Source organism: Perca fluviatilis, chromosome 5, assembly GCF_010015445.1.
Source record: "Perca fluviatilis chromosome 5, GENO_Pfluv_1.0, whole genome shotgun sequence".
Lineage (NCBI taxonomy): Eukaryota > Metazoa > Chordata > Actinopteri > Perciformes > Percidae > Perca > Perca fluviatilis.
Genome location: NC_053116.1, coordinates 19,603,175 through 19,614,778, shown reverse-complemented (window position 1 = coordinate 19,614,778; position 11,604 = coordinate 19,603,175). Strand labels below are relative to the sequence as shown.

At 41.8% G+C, this 11,604-nt stretch overlaps 1 protein-coding gene across 1 annotated transcript; it reads left to right on the top strand.

Annotated features, from left to right (window-relative positions):
• Positions 1–181: 181 nt before the first annotated feature.
• b4galt3 (UDP-Gal:betaGlcNAc beta 1,4- galactosyltransferase, polypeptide 3) lies at positions 182–10,023 on the top strand. Its single transcript, XM_039801619.1, has 9 exons — positions 182–468; positions 1,063–1,156; positions 1,261–1,736; positions 2,366–2,601; positions 3,486–3,676; positions 3,852–3,974; positions 4,902–5,006; positions 6,690–7,015; positions 7,437–10,023. The coding sequence occupies exons 3-9, from the start codon at positions 1,454–1,456 to the stop codon at positions 7,601–7,603; spliced, it is 1,431 nt and encodes a 476-aa protein (XP_039657553.1). The 5' UTR covers positions 182–468; positions 1,063–1,156; positions 1,261–1,453; the 3' UTR covers positions 7,604–10,023.
• Positions 10,024–11,604: the final 1,581 nt, after the last annotated feature.

The following is an 11,604-nucleotide window of genomic DNA, read 5'->3' as shown; positions in this document are numbered from 1 at the left end:
TCTCTTGAACGAAAACACGTTTTGCTGTAGCGTATAGGTGGCACAACCAACTTCCGCTGATTTATAACCAGCATTCATTTTTAATGGTCAAATATTTAGGCATTTACCAATCGAAATCATAATTTAATTTTTAAATATGCCGCTCTGCAGCGCGTCAGCGCGGTGCGCCCCAGCCCACCTGACAGCGATCCAGCCGTGTTTCGATGAGGCAGAGGCGCGCACTTGCCTGTGTTGACACTGGACGGATATGCGGCGATGCTCTTGCGTGTGACAGCGTTTGCAGTGCTCTCTAAGCAACTACGGACAGATTTCGCCTCGAATGACAGATTGGGAAGAGGAGGAAGTGCGACCACCATCAGAGAAAAAAAAACGCTATCTTTTGGTCCATCGCGTCTGTTCGGTGGCAGCGGCCCGTCGATTGTCAGAGGAAGCCGGGGGCTGAATTGGAAACGTCGCAGGGATGTGCTGGTGAGTCGGCTGGTGCTGCAGAAATTGTGTGCAGCCTATAATAAAAAAAATCAGGGAATTTTTGTGGCCGACGGGAAAAATCTTGTAGCCAGTCAGTGATCCGGCCGAATAAATGACACATTCTCTTCTTTAGTCAAGTAAATACTGTAACAAGCATGCACAGGCCTGGCGATAGATGTTGATAGGCTAATCACACGGTTTGAAGGCTATATGTAGGCTACTGATAACCGTGGCGCTGTTTCTGCTCTGCTGTGATTCATTCTTAAAATGGCAATGGATGATTGTTTCCTGTCTTCGTAAAATTCAACATCAGCTCCAGTGATGAGGCCACAAGGCTTTTCTATACAGCGTGTAATTGTTTGGACAAACAGGGAACTGTGATGTTGGATTAATTTGATCTGCAGGCATCAGCGTCTCTTCCATATAAGCCCCATGGAAAATGTCACAGCTGAAAATAAGCCATTCTAAATAAAGAAGCAAACATGACATTTGTTTGTAGCTGCTTGTCATTCCCCCGCTTATATATAGCTTACAGTAGACAGTAATACAGAGACCTATCTGCTCCTGCATTGTTACTCACTCTTTTTATTACAGAAAGCTTGATGATGAAAGGAGGACGAGGAGGAGAGAGGTGGAGTGAGCCCTTCCTGGCCCAGGACAGGTTTTAATTAGACCCTCGCAAAAGCAGGTACCAATTACATCTATGATGATGTTATGAAATAATAATAATACTAATAATAATAATAAGCAATACATGTAATAAACCAACAATATTTTCTTCTTCCTTTACAGTGCCTGTCTGTGGTCAGGAGGTGATGGCAGTGCTGACTGAGCTTCACCACCACTATTACCCATTCCTACAGATGGACACTCCCCTCCAGCACGCCTGAGCCTGCACTCAGCGCTGCCTCCTTCCCCTCCTCTCCTTCTGCATCTATTCACCCCAGGTTTGAATTTCACTGTACCTCTACAATCTTACTTTATTATGGCGTGCTACGGACGCTCTCTGGACTCCCCGTGCACACTAGCCTTGCTGGTGGGCTTCCAGTTTGCCTTTGTTCTCTATTTCTCCCTTGGGGGCTTCAGAGGCCTGGTGTCTGTCCTGGTGCACACCACAGAGCCGGAGTTTGATTACTCTCGACCTCACGACGTCTATACCAACCTCAGTCATCTGGGAGTACCGCCTCCCTCGCCTCGCAACTCTGGCACTGGACCCCCTGCCACAGGACCACCGCTGAGAGACTGCCAGATCCCTTCTCCACTGCTGGGTGAGAGAGTGAGAGGGGTTAAATGTGTGCTGTTATATTTAATAGATGAATATACAGAAAACATGCACAGTGAACAATGTTATGGTATTCTAAGCAATCAGTATCACTTTTAACCATAGGTGTAGATTTGGGGGGAATGCTGGGGATATGTCCCCCCCAATATTTAAAAGAGGTAGATTTGTCCCCCTCAAAAAATATGAAAGACAACCCACTCACTAAAAGAGGTATAAATAACCGTTCAGGGGGCTCAAAACATATACGGAAAGCATGAACTGTATCTACAGGAGCGTGAAAAAATCTGATGTTTTCATGTCTTTTATATAGAACTTAACTTCTGGTTTTAACAAGGTCTCATTCTCTAACAGATTTGTTATTGAGATGTACATGATTCCTAAAGAAAAAAACATCCCAAAACACGATTGATGTTTTGAATATGCAGAAAGTTTTGTATAATAGGCTACAGGAAAATAATAATTTCCTTTTTATATAAATAAAGACCTTGGCACCATAAATTGTTGCATACAAATTCACCAGAATGTAGGAAATTAAGTGTTTGATGCTTAAAATGTGTCTGGGACCCCCAGACCCCTGGTTATAATGTGTCTTTCCTTTCCTTTCCTTTCCTCCAGTTGGACCTGTGTCTGTCCATCTGTCCTCTCCTCTGTCTATGGAGGAAATCAGACAGAGGAACCCGTTAGTGTTGCCAGGCGGACGCTACCGACCTCCAGACTGTGAGCCCCGCCACCACACGGCCATAGTGGTACCATACAGGAACCGGCAGACCCACCTCCGTGCCCTCCTCTACCACCTCCACCCCTTCCTGCAAAGACAGCAGATCCACTACAGCATCTATATAGTACAGCAGGTCAGGCTGTGTGTGTGTGTGTGTGTGTGTGTGTGTGCATGTGCGTGCATGTGCGTGCGCGTGCGTGCGTGCGTGCATGCGGCTGGTTTAAATGTTACTATCAGTTTGTCAATAAATAGCTTGCACTGTCTCTCTCCATGAGAAAATGCACACTGCTGTGCTGTTGTAATCTGGTCAGTACGTTATTAGTATCATACTGGGTCAATGCTGGTGTGTTATATGTGTAAATATTTCTGACATAATAGTAGCATTATGTAATATCAGTGTTACCGGTGTAACAATAACACTGTGGTATATTACTGGTGTGTGTAATATCAGTATATTTATGTCATAATATGGGGTACCACTAGTGTAATATTTGTGTTGCTCTGATGTGGTCTATCACTGTGTAATACTGGCATATTACTGATGTAATAGCGGTTTTTAAACCTCTGTATTGTTGATGTAATCAATATATATATATATATATATATATATATACACATGAACATAGTTTTGGTTTAGATTTTTCAGATATGTGTCTCTGAGATTCACACATCTGCCCCAATACAATGTATGTAAATGGAATTTGTTTTGGGGTGCATACAGCTTAGAAAAATTAACAGCACGATAGCTTTCCAGATATGTGCTATGTCTGTGGTGGCCTGGTTACTCTTAATTTGCTGAAAAAAAAATGTCAACAGTTTTCACTGGAGCTACTTTCTATTTAAGAAACAGGGAGTCTCAGAGACAGGTGTCTCAAAACCTAGGCTACAATTTAGCTGAACTGTAACAATAGCAACATAGTGTGAGATTATTTACTCACACATTGTGCTCTCTCTGCTATATTTGCTTTTGGCTTAAAAGATTCATCTGTTCTCCTCTGTCTCTGTTTCTGATTTCAGTGGGGAAACAGTACTTTTAACCGAGCCAAGTTGCTGAATGTTGGGGTGAGGGAGGCCCTCAGAGATGAAGACTGGAGCTGCATCTTCCTGCACGATGTTGACCTGCTGCCCGAGAATGACCACAACACTTACACCTGCCACAAACAGTTCCCCACGCACCTGTCCGTGGCCATGGACAAGTTCAAATACAGGTAGAAGCACTTTGTGTGTGTGTGTGTGTGTGTGTGTGTGTGTGTGTGTGTGTGTGTGTGTGTGTGTGCGCGCGTGCGTGTGCGTGCATGCATGCACGCACATGGAGTTCTATACAAATGTATTGTGCTGAGACATTATTTTCAAGATTGTACATTGGCAATGTGACCCTCCCAGGCTGCCGTACCCACAGTATTTTGGTGGGGTTTCTGCAGTGACCCCAGACCAGTACATGAAGATGAACGGCTTCCCTAACCAGTACTGGGGCTGGGGCGGAGAGGATGATGACATTGCTGCCAGGTGAGGAGGCGAGTGAATGGGGCAGAGGTCCACATCTTGCATGAATGAGTGAACTGTAAACTATGCATGTTGACATGTGATCATGTGAATGGGTGTTCAGCATCAGAACTACATGCACAGCCATTTCAGCCCCTCTACTTTGCTATCTTTTGCACTACTCATTGCTTTTTTTCTTATATTTACAGTTTCTGTGCCACATGTTTTCCTTTTCTTTGACTTTTATTTTATGTGTCCTAACATCATCTTTCATCTTCACATCCCCTCCCACTGCTGTGGCTTTGCTGTGTGTCTCTTGGAGTGGGCTCAGTGAGTATGTTTGCATGGACTAGCTCGCAGATTTGGGCTGGGCTGCATGCTTGAGAGTTTTCAGGCAGATTTCATCTCATTTCTATGCTGCGGTCCCCTCTCTCCACTCTCTGGCTCTTCTACCATTTGCTAATCTGTTATGAGAACCAGAAAATAAAACAAGCTTGCATTAATTATTACATAAAGCTAAACTACAAGAACATTTCTCCCTTACTTTTTGTAACCTTTTGTGCATGATGTTTCTAACCTAAAATATATCATGTACTGCCCATTCAAAACATTAGTTACACCATGTTTTGATTGACTTAGATAACTGGGGTGGTACACAAGCACCAGAGATGGAAAAAGGGAACCACAGTGTTTTCCAACACCTATAGACAACGAAAGTATGTTATTCTCATACCCACCCACAATTCTATTTGTTTTCCTTATTTTTTCTGCTTTTAAATGTATCCCTTAGAGACTAAATGTACTTAGATTGAGTATTGCTTTGAGTGATAGAAAATAGTATGGATAGTAAAATGCCACGCTTTGTTGATCTAATATTATCCTATGAGACTATGAGATTTAGTTTTCCAGTTCTATGCCTGTGAATGAGAATCTGCTGTTCCTGTTATCCAGAGTTCGTCTGTCTGGCATGAAGATCATGCGCCCTCCAGTGGCCATTGGTCATTACAAGATGATCAAGCATAAAGGAGACAGAGGCAATGAACAAAACCCACGCAGGTACAGATGGACACACTCACAGACACACACAAATTATGTAGGGATATTTTCTTCTTTGGTTTAATTTTGCCGGCAATTGGGTTGTTTATGAACTATGAAACAATAATTTCAAACACACTTTTTGCACTTATATTGGTCCTGGCTTTATCCTCATAATAGCAGGCATGAGAATCATATTGTCTTCCCCTTTTTGTCCCAACCTGTCCAGTGTCCATCCTTTCACATTTTGAGTTTTTACAATAATCTGACGCACCCATCGCTAGTCTAGTTTAGCCCAGATCCTGGAGGTAACCGACTCCAACTAGCCTACTGCTCCCAATAAGTGACAAAATAACGCCAATATTTTCCTATTTAGCCTACATGTTGTGATTTGTATAGTCACAGCGTGTACAAATAACAAGGTCACATGAGACACAGCCATCTTCTAACCGTATACATACTGGGAACTATATTCTCAGAAAGGCGAAGCACTGCTACTTGGGCGGGGGTTTTTTCCCCCCACACCCCCCCCACCCCCCCCCCCCCCCTTCTCAAAAACAAATCCCTTTTTTTTTTGGGGGGTTTTTTTCTCCCAACAACACCCCCCCCTCCTCCTTCTCTCCACACGGGCCTTTAGAAGTGCTGCAAGCAAATCACTCCGACTAAGTAGCAGTAGTAGCAGTGCTTTGCCTTTTGTGGAGAATAGTTCCCAGTATGTATACGGTTAGAAGATGGCTGTGTCTCATGTGACCTTGTAATTTGTACACACTGTGGCTATACAAATCACAACATGTAAATAGGAAAATGTTGGTGTTATTTTGTCACTTATTGGGAGCAGTAGGCTCGATAGAGCTGGTTACCTCCAGGATCTGGGCTAAACTAGGCTAGCGGTGGGTGCGTCAGACAGAGTTACGACACTCACGGAGATGAGAAGGGTATGTATGGACTTATCTAACTATAATAGGAAACGGTGAATAAGACTCAGCGTGTTCCTTTAAAGGTTCCATGACATGGTGCTCTTTGGATGCTTTTATATAGACCTTAGTGGTCCCCTAATACTGTATCTGAAGTCTCTTTCCTGAAATTCAGCCTTGGTGCAGAATTACAGCCACTAGAGCCAGTCCCACAATGAGCTTTCCTTAGGATGTGCCATTTCTGTGTCTGTAGCTATTGAGGAGGAGAGAGAGGGGGCAAGGTGGAGGGTGGGGGTGTAGCCTTGACCAACTGCCACTTTGCTTGTTTGAAAGCCATGATGTCTCTCTCTCATGGGTGGGCCAAATTCTCTGGGAGGGCAAAGCAGAGAAAGGGGCGGTAACCTTGTTCCTTATGACCTCATAAGGAGCAAGATTCCAGATCGGCCCATCTGGGCTTTCATTTTCTCAAAGGCAGAGCAGGATACCCAGGGCTCGGTTTACACCTATCGCCATTTCTAGCCACTGGGGGACCATAGGCAGGCTGGGGGAACTCATATTAAAAAACCTCATAAAGTGAAATTTTCATGCCATGGGACCTTTAAGAAAAGAAAGGCTGTAATGTTTAGTGTAGGATGTGTAAAAATGTTGAGGGATGTGCAAGAGTTCAGGATATATAGTATGTTAAGAAGACAGGTACACAGACACACACACACACACACACACACACAGAGAGAGAGAGAGAGAGAGAGAGAGATAAAACAAACCTGTGATATTATGTATGTTTTTCTAGATTTGACCTTCTGAAAAGGACCAGACTCAACTGGCGCTCTGACGGCCTCAACTCTTTGACCTACGAGCTCCTTTCCAGAGAGCTGGAGCCTCTCTACACCAACCTCACTGTCGACATTGGAGAAGACCCCCGTCTGCCCCAGGGGAAAGTACCCTCCCCTGTAAAAACAACAACCCCTGTCAACCAGCGTAGCACCGGCAAGAACGGAGGCACAGCCAAACAGGAGAAGAGGCAAGAGAGCAAAGTGGCAAACATGACTGTGGCCAAGCTGGTTGGTGAACCTGCCCAGTCAAAGGCAGCAAATCAAACAACACAGGAGAAGACAGGTGTGGTGAAATAGGTTGAGGTGTATAATAAAAGACTGCATCACATCTGTAGCATAAAGTGGCTTCCACCCTTCATTTTGATCTGAAAGACAATATGGAGGAAAGTAGTTTAGATCTGTTCTATTGTGGGACATGAAGTACACCAGAATTCTGTGCTCAGTACAGGTTACGGATAGTTATGCAATAAATCAAATGAAGAAGCCTCTTTTGTCTACAGGAGTGCATTCAGGAACACGAGTGAGTCACCTCATGGTTTATCATCCACTGAATGTGACTCTGGCTCGTGGGACTGACACAAGTTATACGAGTTATTTGGAGCCAAGAGAATAACGGTGAACAACTCAGTTGTATCCACGTAGAGGTCCAAAACAAACTAATTGAAAATAAGACAGCTACTATATAAATCTCTGCTCTTTTCCAGACATCGCAAGTCGTAAGCAACCCATCTGCTGCCAGCAGACCTGCAGCTTCATCCAGTTTGCTCCCAAAAAACTGCTGCTGTCAGTCCGCCCCACTACACGGTGGGTTTGTGTTATGGTGCCTTCTCTCTTATATGCGCATTTTATAGACTGGTATAGTTGCTTTTAGACGCTGACCTGGGGTTAATTTTACTCCTCGCAGGTAAATGTTAGAAAGCAGTGAGGCAAAAGCTGATCCTAGATCCTGACAAATGATTTGTTCAAGGACTGCCGTTTTATATTTGTGTGCATTGATCAAGCGCTGACCAACTCCATAGTTATCAGACAATTCTAGAGTTTATATTTATATGGAGAGACTTCTTTATTTGTTTATTGATTTGTTTTACTCTCCCTTCCTTACAGTCTGGTGCCTCTCTCTCTCTCTCTCTCTCTCTCTCTCTCTGTCTCTCTGTCTTTCTCTGACATTTAGTTCGTAGACAATCAAATCATATGGGACGATAACTCTGTGTCCAACCACATAACAAAATGAAGAAATATTCTCATCACTATCTTTACACCTGTCAGATAAACATAGACTTGGCATGATAGTTGTTGTCTAGTTTAACTATACTCTTGATACATGGATAGACTTATGCTTCTGATATTATCTGTGATTTTATTATTTTTCTTTTAGATTAGTCAGGTATGGGAAAAAAAGCAAATTTGCAGACAATATTGTAGGCACGTGACTACACATTTACCAGTTTCAGATTGTATTTTAATAATAAAAACGGTCATAGTAACGATAAAGCACTGTGTATACTGTAGATGTAGGTCAGCTTTTACCTAGATGACCTGACGCCTTCACAGAGGGTCTCGGTATATTATAAAAGACCATGGTGCATCTAAAAGCTATAAATGAGTGTCTGCCACACTCTGTCTTTATTTGCTAGAGTGAAGCTTTTGTATCTTGAAGGAAAGGAGACAAGGAAGATAAATAATTTTATTTTGAGGGCTGACAAATCATGTTCGTCATTAATGTTGACAGATCAATTATCATCTACTTTACATCTCTCAGACATTCCGTTTTTTTCATAACCATTTGGAATGTATTATTTTGAGTTGGGGAGTTTATCAGGTGAGGTTAGTTAGTTTTTTGGACGTGGACTTGAATCTGATCACTCGTAGGATTTCTCGCTGCTATTTGACTAGGGGAATGGTTAACTGTATGATTAATTAGCTTGAGAAAAAAAAGACATATTGTAACAATAATGTTCTGGTGTGAAGTTTTATCATACTCACAAGTAGTGTATTACTTCTGCTAATTTGAATGTATTTCATTAATTCATTTATTTATTGAGTCACTGATAGAGCTCACTGCACAGACTTCTAAAGTGCGTATTTAGTGTTAGCTTCTCCATTGTAGAGCAGATTATTATCCCTTTATAGTACGTGTCCACATTTCTTTTGTTAACATCGTGCCTCATGAAATATGCCCGTATTACTGAAAGACAGAAGGAATACTCCCGGGTTTATATGTGAGCGCCCTCAAGTGGCACAGTGTGGCATAGCTCCAGCCATGAGGAACCAAGGACTGAATGAAACTGCAGTGTTGTGACAAGAATGTTAATCATTAATGTTAGCCATTCACAGCTTTCAGCCAATCAAATCTTTGCATTGCTCTGTGCGCAGGGTTTCTCGTTTGCGTAGTATCACATGATCGATCCTTCCAGCTTAAAGGTGTAAAGCAACTTTCTAAATTTGACTGGTTTACGGAACCTACATGGTGGCTGGTAGTGTTAATGAAAGGATATAGTTTTATAGAAGTAATCTGTTTATTTACGATACAATATTACCTGTTTTAAACAAAGAGTGCTGTACAAACCGGTTGTCTTGACAAGAGTACATTGAGAGATAATAAAGCCCAATTTCTTAGCTTTATACTACATAGTAGTTTAGTTGCATATCAATAGATAATATATCCTCCATATATCATATTGCCTCGGACAATGCCTGTATGACATGAAGCAGTGACACACTGAAAGCTTTTAAGGACGTTATGTAATCTCAGCAGATTAATCAACATACTGTGTGCTTACCTGGAGATTGTTCTATATTTAATAAATAGGCTAGTTTTTATAAAGGATGTTTTCGCATAAGTGTTGGAAATATATACTGTGTAGTTGAATGCAAATTCAGTAAACAGGATTGGGACTTCATGGCAAGATTTTTTGTATTTTAAAGAGTTCATTTAATCATGATTAAAGTGATTGGCGAAAGATGGGATGTTTATGTATTCGTGGCAAATGAGACGTAATTAATACATTACATGGTATTTGCATTATGCGATCATACCTGTCGTTATCTTAGGTTGCCTTATTTACTGACCTTGTCTTGTAGATGACAGATCGTGTGTGTGTGTGTGTGTGTGTGTGTGTGTGTGTGTGTGTGTGTGTGTGTGTGTGTGTGTGTGTGTGTGTGTGTGTGTGTGTGTGTGCTTAGCGCAGAGAGCAAGGTCATCAAAAAAGGCAACAGAAGCAGTAAACTATAATGGACAGTGTTGTGCCAGAAAGCAAATATGTATGCCAATAAAAACACATAATCAAAAAATTGTGTCTCTTCCCACATCTTTTTTAAGCAATGACATAAATGTGGAGCTCCACATACTTATATACACACTGTACTATAAATACACTTAAATACTTAGAGTGATGCACTCCCACAACACTCGAGGCCTCTTAATGAATATAGGCTTTAGTATTTTCTGATTAATGCTGCTACAGCTTTAACATAGCAGAGATCAGGTGCTATCTGATAGGTTAGCAGTCATATAGCATCATTAACACATGCTGTAAAGTAATCTAAAAACTGCACTAACCTGTTACATCACCCCATGTATTGCAGGCCTCAGTGCTATATGTGGGCAGAGCAGGATTAAAAAGTTGCATAGGAGGTCATACCTTTAAATAGACAGTAACCCCCAGCTCTGTACGTTCAATCTGTTTCATAATCTAAAATGCTGTATGAGTCACCGAGACAGGGCAAAACACAAAACAAACAAAAAGAGCCTCTTACAACCAATCCCAATGCCAACACAGACTACAGCCTCAAGTTGGATCATAGAGTTGAAATAACACCCCTGATAGCATTAAAGTATTTCAAGTTCCACAAATGTAGGAAACAGTTGGCACTGCTGGTCTATTGTAGTTGATAATAGGTGTTCTTGTTATTTTGTCCACCCATGCATGATACAAAGATAGACAATGTAACTTAAGTTAAACAGCAACCACTGTGGCCACATGTGACAATGATGGGATAATGGTAAATGCTAAAGACGTGTCAGTTTAACAGCAATATCTCATGTTAGCTAACATTAGCCACCATAAGCTACAAGTCATACCAGATCAAATAAGGCTGTACATTGTATTTTATTGCTTAGGAACTTTTCATTTTAAAGTTATTTAATGTTTTAAAAGTTACATAGTCTCGCCGTAATCCATATTGAGGCTGTTCTTTAGTTAAATCATTGTATCCTATTTCTAGTGCTTGGTATCACGTGGACCCGAATCACATGCAGTTACCACATTACTGAACAGCATGTAATAAAATAGAAATATTTAAAAGGACATGGTAATAGTGAGATAAAGTGTCTATACTAACCACTCATTATGGATAGAGGTGTATCCAGCATGTAGTGTTGGACATTATGTACAGTATGAGACACCATGGCGTAATATCTTCTTTTAAAGTCGTCACACCTGGTCTTTCTGTGGGATGCTCTGTGAAACAGTCACTCTGTGATGGCAGCAGTGACGGTCTAGTTTGCACTTTCCCTCCAGTAGACTGACACACTGGCCTGCTGAAGTGAGTCTATCAGGCAGACGCAGAGGGCTGAGACAGCCTTTAGTCACCTCCTGTTACTGTATGGCCTATGAGACACAGCTGACCTCCTACACACTCAGCAATACTTTAGCCCTCTTAGCGCGCGCACACACACACACACACACGTACACACACGTACACACACACAAACAGAATGATAGTGAGAAAGAAAATAATATATTACCAGTGTTACACTGTTCGAGACTTTCTCATTTACTTAATTCCTAAATAATTTCCTAATGCTGTTATACCCGCTGATTCCCAGGCAGGTAATTATTCCAAAGGCTTACTATTGAGACACCTAGCGTT